We start from the raw sequence: 21,047 nt of genomic DNA, 5'->3' as shown, positions 1-21,047 counted from the left end.
TGACAAAGGGGATTACGGAACAAAGGAATTAGCGAATTAAAAACGGTGAAAACAGGAAAGGACGAAGCGCGCCTCGGCCATTGAGATTCCATCCGCGAGCGCATTAGCCGTAGTTGCGCCAGCGGGAAAGATGCGCCGAAGCTGAAGGAGAATCGTTGGTTGCAGACGGAGGCCGATAGGGGAGAATGGGTCTGATAAATCGATTTCACGCTCGCGTTGCTCGGGCGCAAATTAATCCGGTGAATGCGACTGAATCGTCCCCGGAAAACGCTTCGACTCGCGCGAAGAGAACCAAAGATCTATGAGATTCAACGTCAGCATCAAAGAAGCTTGACTCACACGAAAACAAATACGTGATTCGTTTATATAGTGTAATATATAATATATAAAATTGTGTGTCATAAATATTTCTTTATAAATATTAGTGTCAATGCCACTGATAATTAATGTCAATAAATCGGCGAAACGAGCACACGCTATCACGACACGCAGATACGCACGAACGTTTCACACGAGACACAATAACCCCTTATCTCGTTTGATATAACGAGACGCAAATAACAAAAGCGTGCGGGATGCGGATTTAATTTTGATTTATCGATGCGAGGGGCAAGTGAATGCAGGCGAATACTATAAACTCCCATTCATAAGCGAGTCGTGCAAAAGCTACGCTGATCAACTCCATAAATTGAGATATACTGGAAAGTAAGTTAAGTGGAATTAGTGTAAACTGGAACGGTTAACTTTGCATTTTGATAAGGAAAGTCAGAAAGCGAGAAAATCGCTCGACTCCACCGACAGGTATCATAGATAGACTTTAAAGTATAAGAAAGTGAGACCTTCTGTCGAGAACAGGATTTGACTACTAAGGAAAATATAATCGATAATATCCTTCCGTTATAACATCACGCTCGAAGGTTCGTTGTAGCCTTTTGATTTTATTAGCAAGGCTCGTTCGTTATAACTTTCATAACGTTTCAGAATTGTTTGTTAGAATGAAATCCCATTTATCTGGATTTGTCTGGGGACAAACAGTTTATATAATTGGAGTTTATACAATAAGAGTTTATCAATCTTCTCCGCTACCTATTATTTTTTGTTCTCGTAACAGGAGCTAGCGTTCAGATAAACGAACTCAATCGACGAAAGTTGGTTTAATACGAGCATTAACTAAACTTTCGTTGCAATAAGTTCCAATAACTGTACTCCACTGTACAGCAGAAAAAGCATAAAAGACGTAATAATTTTACAAAACGCATTTATATTTAACAAGAGCGACGAATAAATATAATACACGCGACAGATTAGACGACGGTTACCAATGTGTGGTAAACAAATTTCAGTGCAAACGTTAGTTTAATAACGTTCTTTTATCCGCCACTGTACTTGGAAGAGGCATTGTATTAATATGAACATGAACGATAGGATTAACAGTGGATATTTGCGTAAAATATCCAGCAGTTTGTAACATCCGTCGTGAGTCATACTACGTCACATGCCTTTGCCAGTCCCGCCGAACCTCCGTACCAACTATAATTACGAAGTTTAATTGACTAACGAGTGCAGACGGGGATCGGCGAACCAGTGCAGAAATGGAGCTCTGATTGGTCCATTCACTAAACCCGACTTCGTTCATTCACGTAGCAATTAATTCGAAAGCGTCTAGCTGCGGGAGTCGAGTATAATGTTCCTCGTAGAAACTTCTCTTGCCGCAATAAAAAAAAAAGAAAAAAAAAAGAAGAAGAAGAAGAAGGAAGGAACGAGCCAGAGAACGTATCGATATCGGCAGTTTCACGACCGAATCTGCAAGTCGACCCGGCTCTACCAACGATATTCCACGGTATATTTCGATCAGTTGGCGTAACTCGCCTGCAACGAGAAAAGAAACCTCACGAATTGAAACCACTGTATAGACACTTTATTTCTTTCGTTTGAATTATTATTCAGCAATGAAACGTTGGGATAATACAATCCTTTATCGATTATCGAATTAGAAGCACTTGAAACTTTTAACATTCGTTACTTCTTCTTTTTTCTTTTTTTTTTTTTTTTTTTTAAGAAAATTAAAAAACGTAAGTGAATTCTATTAGCAAAGTTTATCAATTATTGAAGTATATTTGATATATATATATATAAGGACGTTTATGGAGAAAGTTCATGAAATAAAATGATAAATCGAGCAAATTGTTGGTCGATGAATTGAGAGTTTTAATTCCATTTTTTAGTACTAGTTACGTTTGTATCGATAACCATAGTTTCAGAAAGCTTTGTTCTGAGAAACACTGTGTTTATGATCGTCTACGTTTCTATTTATACATATAATAAAACGCCAGAAGTATCGTGTCTGTGCATTCAACAAAGAGGATAAAACAGTCATCCAGGAACAGCTCATAAGCCACGGAATCGAAAGATCCAATCTTTGGAATTTTTGCCTGCCCGTTTGTTCCTCTATTTCTTCTCGCATCACGTACAAACTGCCGAACGAATTTTTAATCTTATTTTCTCCTTCTTCTTGTGCGTGTGTAGCTCAGCGTCCGGACAAGGAAATCAGAGTTACGTTTCATCTCGATCTCGTTTTGCAGAAGCCGGCAAGCTGCTTCAGCAATAATTTGAACAATCAAGAACAATTTACCATCTATCCAATAACAATACGCGCGCGTATATAACCCATTCTTCTAATCCTGTCTGCACAACCAATTCACTTACGAAACTGAATTTTCCGCGTCCTAATTCGATTCAACCAAGAACTATACCGAGACGACCGAAACCATCGAAGCACCAGCTTTGCATTGTCGCTCGGTCAAATCGCCTGTATGTTTGTCAAATATCTACAATTGCTCGATTTATGATGAAATTTAACAGCGGTTTAGTCGGCACCTGATAAAGTTGATAATTTCACGAGGTCGTTGAACGAACGGATCGTCGAATTCAGTGGAATCTTCTCAGGCTGGCGCAAGGTTTCCCTCGCTAACGGACATATCCCGGTGCCACGGGACACATGTGAAATCGGGATAGTGGGCATGGGAACACACGAAATGCAGATCCGCCTTCGCATATGCCTTAACGCACGCACGTATGCGCGCCGTACACCGAATTAACAACGACCTAATTGACCGTCGCTAATTCCCTCGCTCTCAACGCCTGGCCTCCCCCTCGTCGGTTGCGTCCACGTCGCGTTTTACGACGGACATCGTTAACGCCGACAGCGTCTCTCAAACTTTCTTCCCGTCTCTACTCGATCAACACCGAGAGAGCTGCAACTAGAAACTTGGTCGATGCAAGTTTTCTACTCGACACCGTTCTTTTCTATCGCGTGTTTTTGCGACCGCGAACCCAATTTCTCGGGGCTCCACTTTCCCACTAAAGTATTGCACGTCGATCATTATGTATCGTAATTTCATAATGAAACCGTGTCGTTTTTCGAATATGCCTGCCATATTATGAACGTGTCGCTTCTTCGAATAATTTTCAACGCGCAGTGACTCACGAAAGTATTCGAACGCTCTTAGGAACTTTCTATGTACGTTCTCGCACGAAAGTTTGGAAAGTTAATTATATCGGCTCGTTAGTGGAAAAAATTGAATAGCTAAGAAAAGAAATTACGCAATAGAGACATGGACGAATAATAACTATACAACGAAGAAATTGTATACTAGTGATATATTAATGGTTTTATTAAAACTCGCGTGCAATTTAGAACTCAATTTAGAAAATTGTATCAAGATCGGAAGATGCCCTAATTATTTCATCGTGATTATATCGAGGATATTTGAAACGAGTCTGAAAGAGTACATGAAAGTTACAAAATATTTATTGGAAGCGCATACACTTTGCAAAAGGTCGAAGATATTTGTACACTCAATTATTCGCTACGTAGCGAGACTATCGTTAGCACTAATTGTATATTCGTTCAACACTGTTTACTATTTTTACTGTCTTCCAATCTTTTGCTAGGTGTGTATGTTTGCAGCGTACGTCTCGTAGCTTCTATATACATTTCTGAATTCGTTTCAAATGTTGTTATTATAATCGCGGCAATCGTGTTCCGTTACAGTGCCAACAAAATTTCGAAAATTTCCATGCGATGCGATTAATATATTGATAAAATAATTCCGTGATAAGCGTCCGGATGCTTTCGGCCGAGCAAGCTGTTTTCCTGAAAAGCTTGACGAAGTTGTATCACTTTTACACACACACACACGTGCAATGTCATGGACGTATCGCATCTTCAACGGGTTTTCAAACTAATTCCCGTCGTGCAGCGTCGATGCTGATATTTTCGTCCCGTGTTCTTGCAACTTTGACCACCGCGATGGCATTAAAGATAAGCTTCCTCTTTAAACGGAAGCTCGAATCCCGTACACAGAGTCGCGAACTAAAAATATCGTCGGGAAGCATCGATCAGAGGGAACCGGATTCGGACGCCAAAGTATTCGGCCTTGATCAAGTCGACCTGCGTTCAATTCGTCTCGATCGGGCTTCGTTTCCTCCGAAAGGGTCGGAAAAAAATTTGCGCCTCAAAGCCAACGAAGTTGTGCGTCCCAAATAGAAGAGGGGCTTGGCTCGCGATTCGTCATTCTGCTGAGTACGAGCGTTGGAGCGTGGGTCGCCCGAGCGTAGGTATTAAATGAACTGTAATTATCATTTATGCTTTGGCAGACTTCACGCTTCGTGTTTTGTTCGTTCCCGGTGAACGATACGTGAAAAACCCGAGCGAGAAACAGCGCCGAGAACGCGACGATGGCTACAGACTTGCCCTCTTTTGTCTGCTTTTCACGCAGGATACGTATTTCGCAAAGATAGTGAAAGTATTTAAGGAGTAAATTATCCATCGTATCGGCCAGCCAAGATATTCAATGGAGCTGTATTTGACACTTGTTATATAACACTACTAGTTTTCTGTTAAATATATGTTTGCCGTAAATAACTTCTATATTTAGACTGGTTTCAAATTTTTGATTACTATACTCGTGACGATTGTGTCTCGTTATAGTAGATGAAACTTCAAAATGCATACGGTATACCGTTAAATACTTGGCATAAATGTTCGCACACTTTGCAATGTTAAATTCAATGATTTCCACGGTATTTGCTTTTTCAATTACTTTATTATAAATCTCTTAATTCGCCCGTATCATACACGTGTCTTACAAAGTAAAATAATAAAGTAAGATTCGTTAGACTTTCATGATAATCGCAATAGGTAGATATTCTGGTAATTGTAGCAGTGTAATACATTATACAAAAGTTTTTCTTTTTACTGGAAAGTGTTGGAATAATTCCGTGCGCGAATAACCCTGTAAATGATACGACATTAAACTTCGGTTTAAAAAAAATGGATGCGCCCCTTATTTTTGCCGCAACAAACGTCAAGCGAAAATATCGCTTTCGACGGGGAATTCGCGAAGAACATCGACAAACCCTCGGTGAAACTGGGCTCGCGCAAATAACTCACGTTTCCTCGCCAGACAAAGTTTCCTCGATGGTTGGAATTTATCAAGGAATTCAGTTAGCTCGGATTTAACCGAGCAACCGTAATTTCCATCCCCCGAGGAGAGAAAGAGTTGGTCGAATTACCCGACAGTCGAAGACATTCTACTATTCCTACTGGGTACTGGAGAGGCGAGACGAGGTCTTTTTTCAAGTACGGTTTACCGAGATTAAATATTTTCAGATTACCGAATGACGAGCCTTCCACGCCACCGTGAACACAGGTCGATTAAAACCATGAACCATTGCTTTCTTATAACACAAATTTAAAAAGTCGTAGAGTACGAATTCGTTGGTCAATTTAAATGATTTCGATTGCGGATAATCATTATATGTGATTAAAATCTGTTTGGCTGTTGGTGGTTATCGACGAGGAAGATTTGTTTGGTTACCAATAACCATTATGGATGGTGAAAATATCGTGTGATTTACTAGCGACCATTATCGACACCGATAAACTTCTTTTTTTATCGCTTTCCATCATCTTCAATCTCACAATGCTATTAGTAACATTGAAACTATCAATAATATTGATCAAAATATTCGACGATGATCGACAATAACTAAGACGATAGATCGTCATCGATAGTACTCATCAAAAAATGTTCTCATCATCAATAATGATTACTCGTAACTAAAACCGATTTCCATCGTCGAGATAATGATTACCAACAACCAAACAGACACGAATCATCTGTAATGGTTATTCGTAATTAGGTGCAACATGAAAAATCGATATTTTCTAATAATTTCACGTCTTCGAACATTTGTTATAAGACGCGGTATTATCAACGATAATATTGACAATAATATTAAGGTTATCGAACTTGAGGTTCTCAACAGAAACCCTCAAAGAGACGCTCTAGACGATCAATATGTTGCAAATACAACGTTGAAGCCCTTAAATATTAGCGATAATACTGATCGTCTGCGCGCTCCTCAATGATCACCGCCTTGGATTCATCTCTCCCGTAGAAATTTTAAACAAATGACCATTATTTTTGGTGTCTGATTGAAACGGAAAGGTGACGAAGCAGGCAATCGATGTAACGAGGTGTCCTGTAGAAGCTGGATTATCATTGATGGAGAAAAATGTGGGTCATCGTGGAATTTTGATCGGCCGTTTAAACCGCGTAGAGTCGTGGCGATGCCGCGAACGGAACCGTCATAAACATGCGCACATGTGCGCTGTTTATGGGAACGAGATTGACGTCAAGGGTGACCAAAGGAAAAAAGGACGGCTCGCAAAAAGATCGGCCAAATGTACGCGCGAACAAGGTCCCTTCGATAGACCGAACGGCCAACTTTATCCCTTGACGCAAACGATGCTCGAAGAACTTCCAACTTTCCTCCCCTCCTTTTTTTTTTTTCAGTTTTTCCGCTTAACGCTCGTTTAATCGCGTCTCAGAGGCGTCTTGCGCTATTAGTTGGCAACTAATAACGTTAGCGAACTCGCAACAAATCGTAGTTCGTAAAGTTCACTTGCGCAAACAGTTTTTACAATTTTGCGAGTTAGGTAACTGATACGTCGCTTGCCAAAATAAGCAAAACCTTAAATACGTGAAATCGCAAAAGAAGTGTTGCAATTTCCTCCGCGAGCACCATATTATTAGTGCGTTTTACAAATATTTGTAGCAATATATTATTGTGCAAGCTACGGCTTGTGACTTGACTCGATCGATAACAAAATTAATAATATTATTCACGTACATATGAAATTTCTCGTATAATTATTTATGACTCGCGTTATCTAAAAGCGTCGAATATGAGAAATATTACCATCAACTGACATTTAATCCGTACAATTTACTCGCGGCATTTTATCCATTCTATTGATTCTATCGCGCAAGAAATGATATTAGTGTCGGTAATTTGTAACTTTCAAAATTTCACTAATAATTGGTTAGATCGTGCGGCATCTTTTTTTTTTTTTTTTTTTGCAAACGAGAGCCTGCGTAGGGTAAAGCGTGCACGTGCACGCAGCAGAGGAGATTAATAATGGAGCAAAACGAGATTTCCACAAATCAGTTGGACATGGCGTAATAAACGTTTTCGCATTAGCGATAATTATATCGTACATGGACGTTCAGTAGCGGATTGGCCGCATCATTTTGCGAACGCTCGTGTAACGCATCGGCTCGTGACGAATATTAAATTCTGGTGGCACTGGTCTGTCGCAAATATTTCGTGCCGAGGCTGCACCTTGTGGCCGTAATTGAATTCATATAACGCGGATTATGGCACGTAATGCGGCCTGAAAATCATCCCGACCGAGAGCTTTGTAACTCGTGCGAGTATTGTAATAACTATGCTGCGTCACATGCTATCAAATTTTCAATTGCTTATAGATAGATTTTATTAAAATATATTATACTATAATATAATATAAATTTCACTAACACTCTTATGTGACACATTTATCACGATTTTATCGTTGCAGTTTGAAACAAACTTGAAAATATATATAAAAACCGCAAGACGTTTATTGAAAACATTCGCTTCGTAGAAATTCGCAAGGTATTTAAACGGTCGATTATCCATTAATAGTTAATAAAAAGTTAATAAATTTCGATATTCGATGGGGCTATATTTAACGCTTATTATATATTTGGTGTATGACTATTTATAAATAATTCTCGTCTTGCCTTAAACCCAATTAGAATCTTGATATCGATCAATAACGACAGCCACGTGCCGTGAAGTTTTCGTCTCGCCGTCTATCGACGTGACAGCTGTTTTTAAAGGATTAAAGTACGACTTATCGAAAGAAAGCAAGCGTTTGATCGCAGAACGAGTACGCGATAGCACATGAACGGCAGCGTAATCGCAAAAAGACGTGACACAATAACAATGAGATTACATGGAAAAGAGAGCCTGTAGCGCGTCAACGTCGGAATGATTCATTCGATGCGATTATAGTCTTGTCAGAATTCGCACGATTCGGCCAGCAACGTCGTAACCGGTTTTGATTTCCGGCTAGAACGTCAACAGGAAATTAATGACAAATCGAATGCCGTAACAGTCAGGTGGATAGCTTTAAATCCGTTAGACAATGGGGAAGTAATTATGGCTTTGAATTTGCGTCGCGTCGACCCAATTAGACTAGCCTGAATTAAATGCATTTTCCGATCAATTCGCAATCTACCGTGGAATTCATCGGCCATTGCGATGCGCGCACGGAAGGAGAAGGTAATCGTGAAAGTATAGCACAGAACCGGTTGCAATGGAAACGTAACGAAATTACGTTGATTCGCGTGCGTCCACTGAAATCGTCTGTCTGTAAAACGTACGTATTACAGACGGTACAATACCTATCTCGTAGCTACGAAGCCAGTGAAAAATTTTCAACGATAGAAGCCCCTTAAAAAGCAAATTGATCGACTCCACTTTCTAGAAAATTATTAATTTCACACAGGTACTCGCCATTATCTAGGTACATAGATGTCTATACTACATACAGTGGCGGATAAAGGAAAGTTTGAAATTGATAGATTTCGTACTAAAGATTGTTTACTATATTGATAACAGTCGTTTATTCGTTATCTCTTATTAGGTATGATTTTGCGAAATTATGGTGTTTTTCTTATACTTCTTATTTTATACACTTTCCTCTGTCCGTCACTGTAATTACTATCCAACATCACGAAAAAGAAATGTTCATCAAGCTGAGAGTAATTAGTTTTAGCGAATAGACTTAGGTTTCTAGATTTTGTAGCTTACGTCTCTGGACATTCGCATCTTCCGTCATCGAAGAAGCGATACAACGTTGTTGGTTACTCGATACATTCAACCTTTGAGAGGCTAGACGTTTTAGCAATTTCTTTATAAGTTAAAACTTATAACTAAAGATTCTAACAGCTACTTGCCTACCTGTTGTAGCAAGTAGAACAAAAGTATCCATGAATTCTGTCGAGTAGCGGGATGGACATTACGGTTGGGACGGTCGATAGTTGGGAAAACGGAGGCAGGAAGCAAAGTTGGTGGCGTTTGTGAAAATTGAACTAGAGTTGGCCCTAGAGGCAGCGAGCTTGCTCATTGTTCGACTGGATGTCAAGGACCTCTCATTCTCTCTGTCTCTCGATGTAATTAGCATCGAAGCACGAGAAACGCGGACCGCTGTTTGTCGGACGCGTTTCCCGCGGGCAAATTTCGGAACAAGGGCATTCTCGCGGGACTCTTGCCAGCAAACTATAATCCTCTGCTCACCACCGCACAGAGGGATCGATTTTCCTTTCGAACGCCGCCCGCTCGTTAAAATATGCGCAACAAAGGGAAGAGAATATTTCTCTAACGATTTCCACTGGTCGACTCTGTTGCAGGACCGTCCCCAGATTTCAGCAGGCACACGCTGGTTAGACCGCGAGTCTATCACGGCAGGACCAGGCGGCACATCTCCTCCACCAAAGAGAACGTAAGTTGCATTTCTCGATGCTTCGTCACTCTCTTCTTATATACGCGATATATCTACGTTTATCGTATCTTCTAATACAATATATAATGTAATATATATTATATTTAATCCTTCGTATACTCGGAATTTGCCATGACACGTTGTGGCATGAGTTTCGCAGGCGTATTCAGTTGTCGTTTATTAAATTATCGAACATAAAATTCGCATTCAAAGATATTGTCTTTCTTCTGATTAGAAGATAGTCTAATTCGTGCGACCATTTGAAGCATTTTAGAAAAAAATAAAACAGCGGTTATTTTGATTTCGTTGAGAAAATATTCATAAATTATCTCATCCTAGAGACAGACTCGTTTTTAGATATTTTAGAACTTTTTTTTAGTTATCGATTTAACGCAGTCTACAGTACATTCGAAAAGGATGAGCTTCTTTGGATAATTACTTCTTTCAGCAATTATTCGCACGATCATGTTTTAAACGTTAACATCGACGTATAGATAACAAGCAGGGACTATCGTTTTTTAATAACTACACTTACCATGTACATCGTTCGAGTAATTAAAATTCCAGGCACGTACAATTTCTAAACTAACGACACAATTAAAACAGCGTTCATGGTTCGATTGTTGTTAACAATAGCAACGGTTCCTTATTTAGATCTTACAGTAAAAGCGCAGTATATCGTTCGAATAATTATGAGCGATAATCGCTCATGTATTTATATCACTTCCTTATCAATTCTATCACGATTGCGAAGTCGTCTTATTTGCATTTCTATTACACGCTTTACGCACATTACACACTTATTACCAAGTATCGACAACCATCGTTATTTCGCCGTTACCTATAACAGCAGCTACAAAAAGTATCAACGATACCATAAATTTTCCAATAGAGAGTTTTTTTAACTCAACATTTCACTTACATGGCAAGAAATTTCTGTAGTCGTACGAAGCACCGCTAAATCATACAAAGATTTAACTGAATCTGATTAATTGCTTATACAAATGCCATGAAAAGTACAACAGCGGGTCGATAGCTTCCGTAGCCACTGTATATTCCCATTTAGAGACACTTGGTTGCAGGAAAAAAGTGGCTCGTCCGCATCGAACCTTACCATCGCGGCGAGATTTCTCGTGAATTATCTTATGCGCGGGGAAGAACAAAAATCGATGAGTAATTAGCAAACGCTGCGACTGTCTCGGGCACATGTCTGCATTTACGCAGCCGACTTGGAACGCTAGATACGAACCGCCGCGTCGACGCTGCAACAATTTCGATGCAAATGTCGCGCCGCACTGCGAATACGTAATCCAGAATAGCAGCATTAACTGTGACCTACCTGTCGCACAGAGACGAGAGGTCGCGGCAGAAATTTCATCGATGACACACCAGGGCGAGGATATTCGACCGCGACGAAGCCGAGCCTGGAGCTTCCATCGCGTCGTAAGCTCCATCACGGACTTCATCACGGTTTTCGTTCGCGCATCATGTTCGCTCCGAAGCTGTTCCGGAGATGTGTTTTGTGCCGAGCTATTTTTAAGCCGATGAATCCTCTTAACGCGAGATGCGTTGAAAACAAAATAAACGAAGCGGCTCCGTAGTATTTTCGACGCGAGGTAGATGAACGAGGATAGTCCGTGGTTGAAACCGAGCGAAGTATCGTCGAATCCCTATCAAACACTATAAAAATACTTGCAGCTACTAATTATCAGAGTGCAGCAGGTATTTGCGTATTTAGGAGAATTTTGACGGTACAAAGAACGCGTAGAATGCAATTGACAGGCAAAAGTGCGAAGGGTACGCGGGAGAAAGTAATGTGAAATTTTAATATTTCTCAGAGAACGAACATTTATTCTTCGGTATAAGTACAATGTGGCAAGTTCGTATTTTCTCGTAGATATTGCGTGAAAATGAAACGTTTTATCCTTCGTTTTGTTGTTCCGTATCATCCTCAACTCTTGTAATTTTAGATAATATATGGCACGTTAAACCGAAATGTGAAATGAAAAACGCCGTGTGCAACTCAATTTCTTATAATTATTGTAAAGCTGGGAAAATTAATGCGATATAACCAGCGGTGAAGAGCACACACACAGGAGCATATGGAAATATGTCGAACTCAAAATGCATTAAAATTCCTCGGTTTTTCCCTGGACCCTTCGTATATAAAATATTCAAAGTAAATTCTTTACAAGACCGACAGTTTACAATTTACTTAACAATTAAGTATTTATAACGTATCAACGGATTAAACATTTTTGTATCTGCATTTTGTAAATTACAATTACAAAAATACGAATTTGCATAAATACCTACGGTCGACTAATGATCGATGCAAATTTTATGCAAATTTATACTTTTACGAATATACTTAATTACGAAAGTAGATCCTCGATAGAAAATTATTTTATCCATCAAATATTATATTACAGAAAAGACACTGTCCTTTGGATATTTTATCGACGCTTTGGCGTCGTCAAATTTTTCACTGTCAAATTTCCAATAATTATTTCAAAATCCACTGCCTGCCAATGATGTTTGAACGCTCGATTACGAATACCGATACTGATTTTAACGAATACTACGTGGTACCGAAATTTGACCTTTCGGACCTGTTACGCGAAAGCTGCTTAATCGGTAGGAAAAAGCTCGTGGCGCGGAAGTTGCAAAACGGTTGGAAGGAGAGAGAACAAAGATAAACTGTGTGGCTATACGGATGGTGAAAGCCAGAGTCGGGTGTCTGGTTGATCGAAACATCCACGTGCACCGCACAGTTCGAGAGTTACAGCGATTTCACGTTACACGCGATTCCGGTGCTTCTCGTCGAGCAAAACGATACGCGCGGCTGCAGGTAAACACAGCCAATAGAAGCGAGAAGCAAAGTTTGTCCGATGTTCCGCCGGAGAGAGAGAACTACTTGGATGCGCGTGCACGTTGCCTCGCTGTTTGCCACCAGTTTGAAAACATTAGCATAGACAGCCGAGATAAATAAATCGCCCGGTGCTCAAACATGGCACGCTCTTAGCCGCTTCCGTTTAATCCTTGTGCGCTATGAATCGGTTTGAAAGGATCGCGGAATGCCACGATCCGATGAAAAAGTAGAAGATACAGTCGCGTAAAAGTAGGCACCGATTTTATCTATGGAGTTTATGAATCCGCGAAACACGAATGAAAGGCAGATTGAAGAAGTGGACAGGAAGGAAATTGATTTCGAATTTATTCGCTCGTTAAATCTTTATTTGCGCGTTGAAATATGTTAAACGTAGTAGACCGTACGTTTCTTGTTACGTGTTATCGGTGTCTAGGACAGAAAACGAAACGTTGGAATTATACGAGAATTTTGTTAGCACAATATACGAGGATGCTACGGCAGTAAAAATAATTAAAATTCCGAACGCTCGTTGGTGGTCTCGCGATTTCGTTTCCAATATAACGAGTAGAACGTTCTTCTTAATATTACGATTAATGCCGATTTTACGGCCGCGCTATATCGTGTTCATCGACGATACGATATAGACAATTGCCATGGGAAAACCGTTGAAACAGTTTCGGACCGTAACGGGAATACATTTGTAACGGGAGTGGTTGTTTGAAACGGCAATCGAAAAGGCGAAGTGTTAGGATTACTCGAACGGAATCAAAGTAGCCGAAAGTCGTCTTGCTTTAATTCGATCAGAAAGAGAGAGAGAGAGAGAGTATAAGAAAGGGGGAGAGAAGCGAAGAAACGCGTAGAAATTGAGAACAAGGAAACAATCGTAGAATCGATTCGTGTATAGCGGCCGAGGCATTAGAAGAATCGCTTCGTTGCCTAATGCTACAGACACTAAAGTAACAGCGATCTCGCGGCGTCAACGAAGTAAGGCAATTGACCTCGTTTCTCGTTATCACGGGGAAGAATGAACGCTATCAGCGCGTCTGTCCGCCGCGACGAATCTAATTTCCTGCTACGTAGGGTCGCTTACCATACGTCGCAACTCGCAGCTGATCTCTTCGCGCCAGCATCATTCGATTCACTGATTACACGCGATCTCGATTTTTCAATGATTCCCTGGAGAAAACGATCGGATGCGCGAGACTAATTCGTAACGGCTTGTTGATTATGCGGCCCAGCGTAATAGAGAAACCCGGTGACTATTTCTATTCTGCTTTCACCGTGGCAATTTCGTTTTAATGCTGTCGATAATAAAGCTATCGATATTCGTGGTAACATTTATTAGGTTGTCCGAAAAGTGTCTTTCTTCTACAGACACGTCTTTTACAACGACTCATCTTTATACAAACATGAAATCTGAAACCTGTCGAACGTTGTGATCTTTAGTTTGATAGAACAAAACCGACCATACGTAATTCGATAAAATAATATAAAACAAATGAAAATGTTGTGCATCCATTATCTCCTTATAAAACGAAAGAAACTTTTCGGACGATCTAATATTTTCTGTCAGAAGTTGAAGGTCTGTTTCGTTTCGCGTTTTTGACACTGGAAAAGCAGAAACCCCCAAGGACGACGATATCATTATTTTCCAAACTTATTGCCGATGTTCTTCTAATTTTATAAGACTATCGAGGCATCAATACGTATTCCTATAAAAGGTTTATATCTCTTGCCTGAACAGCGAGAGGCAGATGTATCGGAGGATTATTGTCGCCAACTCCGTGGTCGTTGCAAATTGCAGCGAAAATTGCCCTTCGATAGAAAATTCTTCGATAAACTCTTCAACCGTTTTCGTATTCTTTATCGTTTTAACTGTGTGCATGGTTCGACCGAATTATTAATGCGATCGAATAGATTTTGAAATGTTTTTTATCATTTAATTTCTCTTATCGCCGTAATCCGTTAACTTGATTGTCGCGCCGCGTATAGTGTTGCTAAATAAAAAGTATTGCAAATACTTAAGGATAAGAAGCAGCGCAAAGATAATAGGCGATGGAAAGAAATTTCCGGTCGAACGTAATATACAAAAATGTATTCATAGCCATAGAATGGAGGACGCTCTTCGGTTAACTGTCGGTGAATTCTGTTGGTTTATCGAGCTTCGATGATCTCATCGACGATGCAACATGCCAAGAAGAAAGGCGAAAGAGAGAGGCAAACAGAGGTAAAGGGAGATCGTGTATATACTTAGATTCCCTTTATGCGGTTCGTGAGTTTGCAACCGCAAAGGAAAATAGAGTGGTTGCTGTGCCGTAGCGTGTACACTGAAAGCAACTAAACTCTTCGACTAAAAAGTGCATCGATAGGGGAAATTCGCCGTGCTGATCTCGTACGAGTCGCGATCATCGATCAAGATTATCTGGAAAATCCTTTCAATTTATCGAATAACGCACACAATATATACATATCGAACACTTTCGTAAAGTTAAAGATCCATTGGCAAGCTAAGGCGATCCAAGGGCATTTGCTTCGATGCATTTATACGGAACCATTTCCGTTGGCAAGCTAAACTAGTCCAATCACTTGAAAAATTGATTCTCTACAAATATATAGAAGCGTTTTCACCGAAGCCAAGTTCAAGTGCCTCGAAGGTCCATTTAGCTTGGCCTAGCGCGAGATTGCCTCGTGAACAATTTTTCGCAGATCTTAGGCGCATCGTGCAGCACCAGGTCCTCGGGGAGTTCTACCGCGTCCTTCTCAACATCCTTTTCTCGCCTGCCGTCACAAACGAAAGAACGCCGCTCCCAATCAGCTGTATATCGTAAAATCGACGACGCGACTTTTGAAACGGATACGTAGAAAGAGTCTGCGTGTCAAGAACTTTTACGATTTACCGTGGCGCAGTTTGGATTAACTTAGTCTCAGTGAATCTCCAGCTTAATCCACTACACACACGTCAGGGTATTTTCTTTATAGGTTTATCTAAACTACACACACGGGCCTTGATATTCACGAACAAGGGTGTCTGTGTTCATCCATCCTAAAGGAATAACGATAAACTGGTTCGAAGCTATCTCTACAGTCGTGGTTTATAGTTATCGATGATTACGAGTCATTGTATCGTAAATGCAAACAACTCGTTGGCAACCTATTGGCGCGATAATTATCTGCCACCATATAACAACCAGAGGAACAGGTTCGCCTGCAGCGGAACCGGTGAACTATCGGCTAGCTTGCAACTGCGATAAAGAAAAGTGTACAAAGTGACCGACGGAAAAACCGAGAACGTTTGCTAGATCACAATGGAAATTTCTTTGTGGATTACGTTAATGATTAGCGGAAGCGTAGAGCGGTCCCTTTGCCCCGGTCTCAGGAGCCTCTAGGACACGGAAACGCCAGTTCCTTCATCCTCTATGTTCTTCTAACCGTCGACCTAGTCGCCGAGGCGAGATTAAAAGATGCCTTTCATCCTATACAGCACCTACAAAGAGCCCCTCTGTACGTTACGTACATTGTGCACGCTCGCTACGAGCTCGTTAACCAACCGAATTTCCAAGAAACCCGTCAGTTCGAATAATTAACGCGTCTTTCGCGTGGCTTATCGCCGTAACAATTAGCAAGCGCCGGCCACGATTCACCTTCGAATTATTTTCGTTAATCCTAACGTTAACTCTCCTCCCTAATTCTTCTCTCGCGTTTAACCACTACGGTAACCGCATTCGGGATTACCCACGCTAATTGCAATTCCTCTCGCTACCAGGTGTTTATTTCAAAATTAACGCGATAAATCCGCTTTGGTTATGGCGTGCTTCCTGCCATCGCGGTATCGAATAACGTGCGTTAATATCGACGTTTTTCAGTGGTACGATGAAAAATTGCATATTTCGGATTTCCAGGTTTCGTATCGGTAGATCGCGCGCGTTAACGAAACCACGTTCTGCGAATATCTCAGTTCGCTTGTTCAGGCCAGGCCTGAGAAAAGAATTGAAAGGTTCGCCGAGGGAAAAACCGAGGAAAACGTAACGTACTGATATAAACGCGATTGAAATTCGAAGAATCGCAAACAACGGCGTCTAATCATCGTGGAAAGTGATTAGAATTTATCGTCATTCGTTGATGATTTTCGAGAGTAACGTTCTCCTTCTTCTTCCCGTTTGTTCAAACTAGCTTGTTAAACGACAAAGCCTCGATTTTAAGTATAAATCATCATGGTCATATATGATCGACCAGGGTTTCTCCTGTGACGCCACGGTGGTCATTGGTGACCGAAGCGCTTGAACTTCTTAGAATTGTAAAAATTGTATGAAAATTGACAGTTGGGGCATTTTGAGTATAACCGATAAATAGAAGAGAACAAATCTTGCATCCAACGGTGCACTGTGTTAAAACACTTTAAACATAAATATAGCTCATCGATACAATCTGGACAATAGGTGGTCACCTATTTGGTCCGATTCTTAGCAATTTTTGATCCTAACTGTTTAACATTTTTTTTATACCACGCTCTGCAAAATTTTCGTGCCAGGTACGTTTGCCCTTCTTTCTTCTGCATTTCGTGTCGCGATCTTTGTCGAATAAGTATATTTGGCGGCTCTGGTGGATAGCACTGTGTAAGGTGCCATTCTAAAATCTGGTACCTTGATTTTTGTTCTTGTCGCTTGTTTATAGAGTATCATCGCGTTTGAAATTGATGTATTTAACAATAACTGTAAAACTAATTTTATATACCACTCGACGGTTCTTCTATATGGTGTAGAATATGCTATCATTTGATCTGATAAATCTACAGCACATTTTCCTCTCTTGTAATCTACCACTACCGTTGGTTTATCACGAACATAATTTTCTTTGTGGACCTCTACCATTTCAGCCTAATATCTTCTACACGTTTCAACAATATATTCTGCACGTTTTGCTTACGACGAAATAACAAATACGAATGGTTTGTTGAAATAAACGAAGTCTTGCTATAATATGTTGCTATCAACTGTTACCAAAGCTCACCAAAAGGTCACCGGTGACCACCAATAAGATAAACGGTGCATCGGGGAAGAATGTTGTCTTACATCGTCAATTTATTATTATTTTGCCATTATACGCTCCGAATAATAAAAATACTCCCGTGGCGTCCTGAGCGAAACATGCGATTTCGGCGTGGCAGTCAAAGTGTTAAATTATTGCATTACGATTAAGACGTACAATTTGACGTTTTACACGTTTCTAGATTACGTTCAGCCTTAGTTTTCAATTAGGCTCGGCTCTTCGCGAATTTCTAAATAATAGTTACGAAACTGTTGGAATACTTGCGGTGCAAATATAGCTTCATAATGTAATAAAGGTAAAATACGCGCATGAAACAGAATCGATCCAGTCTTTGGCTTCCAAAGGTTAACTGTCGATAAAGCAAGTCGCACGATAAAATAATGAGACATTTTTCCTCGAGCTTAGTTCCAGACGATCGATAAACAGATAAAGACTATCGGTTAACGCTTGCACCACGGTAATCGAAGAAACGAGACGTCGCGTGATTAAAATCACATTGCGAGTCATTAACGTGTTTCAATGACCACACGCTGACTCTGCTGCATATTACACTGTCCACTGTCGCAGTTACGATCGTTATACTCTATTTGAAAAATGTTACACAGCCAACGATTAAAGAAGGTTTTTATAAAAATTACGTAACAGAAAATTAACAAGAATTTACGCATCGGTAGATAGAGTTCGCGCGAGAGTACGGACGCAAAGTCAACTTGTTGGTTTGGCAGTTGAACGCTAGATAGTTGAAAGAAGAATCTCGTGGAACCACGTCCTTTGAGGCGGAAACGCTGGAAACAATGGGACGGAACGGCGCTCCTCGTGGCAAAAATACTTTGGCAAAAGGATCGGTCACGAGACCTTCCGTGTTCCCGGCTCGTTTCCTGCAAAACGAGAACGCAATCAAGGACAGCGTTATGGAGGACATTTCGTGGAAACACAGTTCCATGACAATAGTTGGGTGGGCGCGGTGGACGAGACGCGAGGATCAATTTTATGAGAATCTCCACGAAATCTCTCTCTTTAACCAGCTTTTGCGATTTCTCCCTAGGGACTCCTTTTTCCTGCTCCAATAATACAAGTTACCAAGAGGGTTCCCCTTGGTAATTTCGAAAGAGCTATTTCATTTCTTTCTTTCAAATTTTTTGCTGTATAAAATATCGTGCCAACTATTTTCACGATCTTCTATTTTCTCTCAGAAAGACCTTTCTCTATCCCAGTAATACGTGCTGCTAAGGGAATACGCGCCGATGGTTTCAACGAATCCAATTCCTTTCTTTTTTAAAGCTTTAAGTATTTTACTAGAGTATCATACTTAATCTTTATGACTTTTTAGCTTCCTACTTGCCGTTTGTTCAAAATTCCTTTCTATATTGTTTTGACGCTGCGTGATGTCTGCAGGTATTTGCTTCATGTACACGCACATGCGTTAACTTCCTGTGTATAGGTCAGTCGCATGTATTCGAATACATCGAAGAGCATAGAAAATGACAATTTCTGCGATAAACCAACCGTACGAATATTTTCGTCTCCTGCACTGCCTTTTCCTTCTTCGGGTTTCGTTACATTTTTATTCCTCTTTAAAGTTATGTTATTCAAACTCTTAGCGACTTGAATTCGAATAAATCGGCCAGCCTGAATGAGGCATAGCAGCGTAAAGAGATATTGAGAAAATCGATCCGAGCATTGTTAGTTTTACTTGCTAATGGACCGGTTAAAAACGACCTGCGCCGGCGAGAATCGTGGAAAAGGCCTGACCCGTTTGCACATTAGTTTCTCGATATCGACAGGGAACGAGCACGGGTCATGGCGGTAGAGCAATTGGAATATCGAGAAATGTTTCCCAGATTGGCAATCGGCCAGGTATGGATTGCTAACTGTCCAACGACGATGATAGAATCCACGCCGGTAGAATTCCGTGGATCATCTATCTTCGATCCAGGCTGCATCCTCCGACCGTGCCCGGAATATCTGAAACCTGAATAGCCTGACCTGGGAAAGGGTTTTCATTGCGCTCCATGTTGCAAAAAAGAGCACACAAAAAATGAGCATTAAAATACGGAGAAAAATGTAAGAAATCATTTTCGGACCATTTTTATTTTCCGATTTTTCCAAGCATCCATTATAATTATCCAAGTTGTCCTGTTTTTTAAACTCGGGTTTAAAGCACGTTTCCTTAACGCGTTCTTCAATACCATCAAGTGTGCTAACAAGTTGATTTATTCAACATCGTATTCACGATCAGTTCGATGTAACACGTATTGAAGCACACACCTGTATTTGTGGATAATTTATTCCCGAACATAAATTTACTATTCGACTTCAATAGAACAAAATGAATTCTTGAATGAAAAACCGCGAGTCATAATAATTTATTTAAATTTTATACGTTACATCCATTCGTATATATATTGTATACAGTGCATAATTTCCCACTGTTTTAGCTTCCTAATTTAAGACCTCTTCGCGTCGCTCGTAGCATCTTTGTTCGTCGTGGTATTCTCATTTTGTTTATAAAATTTATTCATATTCGTTGCAATATCTTGGGAAATTGAAATGTAAATATAAACGTTCGTACGTTGTATTTTCACTGTGTCTTCCGTGATATCGATCGTCGTAATCGTGGCATTGCTCGTTTCCGAAACACGTGCGCTGTATCAGATATCATATCTAAATATTCCCTTGGCAATTACCAAGCGAAACAAACAAAAGTACGTAGAATAATTTATCTCGCTTTTCTTGCCACTTCTTTTTTAAATCGTTTTGATTTTCGTAAGACTACTTCCGTCCCATCAGCATGTCAACAATGATAATGCGCGTGCCTTCGATACGAAGATAGGATATTTCCTGTTCGTGGAAAAGTGAGCTGTCACGCATTTCCTATGAATTAAACATGGGATGGATTGGAGCGAGGCACGGTGCAAACAAGATTCGTAAATTCATTTGCCTAGTCGACGCGCGCGTAAACACTCGCCGGAAAAAGCTCGACGCGCCTAACCCCGTCCAGTCGACTTCGAGCCCCATCGCTGCAGAGAATATAAACTTTTTTAACCGGTCGACTTTTCGCCCCACCTTCAACCGCGAATTGGTCACAAAAAAAAAAGAAAAAAAAAAAGAAAGAAAGTTCGAGCATGCAACGGAGATCCGACATTTGACGCTGGTGAATAAAAATCAATTTTTAGTCAGCCGAGGGTCAACTGCGGAATTACGTTGCGTTAAAAGTATAGGATATTC

At 40.4% G+C, this 21,047-nt stretch overlaps 1 protein-coding gene across 2 annotated transcripts in view; it reads left to right on the top strand.

The window, feature by feature from the left end:
- Positions 1–21,047, top strand: part of LOC122575704 (disintegrin and metalloproteinase domain-containing protein 12) — a 70,993-nt gene that overhangs the window by 31,284 nt on the left and 18,662 nt on the right. The window contains exon 2 of one of the 2 annotated variants that reach the window (XM_043745024.1): positions 9,810–9,901. The exons of the other annotated variant lie outside the window; for it this stretch is intronic. Coding sequence (XP_043600959.1) covers positions 9,810–9,901 — 92 coding nt within the window. The remainder of the gene's footprint in view (positions 1–9,809; positions 9,902–21,047) is intronic. 2 annotated transcript variants of the gene reach the window in all.

Source organism: Bombus pyrosoma, linkage group LG15 (assembly GCF_014825855.1).
Source record: "Bombus pyrosoma isolate SC7728 linkage group LG15, ASM1482585v1, whole genome shotgun sequence".
NCBI classification, from domain to species: Eukaryota; Metazoa; Arthropoda; class Insecta; order Hymenoptera; family Apidae; genus Bombus; species Bombus pyrosoma.
The sequence above is the reverse complement of the archived record's forward strand: the minus strand, read 5'-3'. Positions and strand labels throughout refer to the sequence as shown.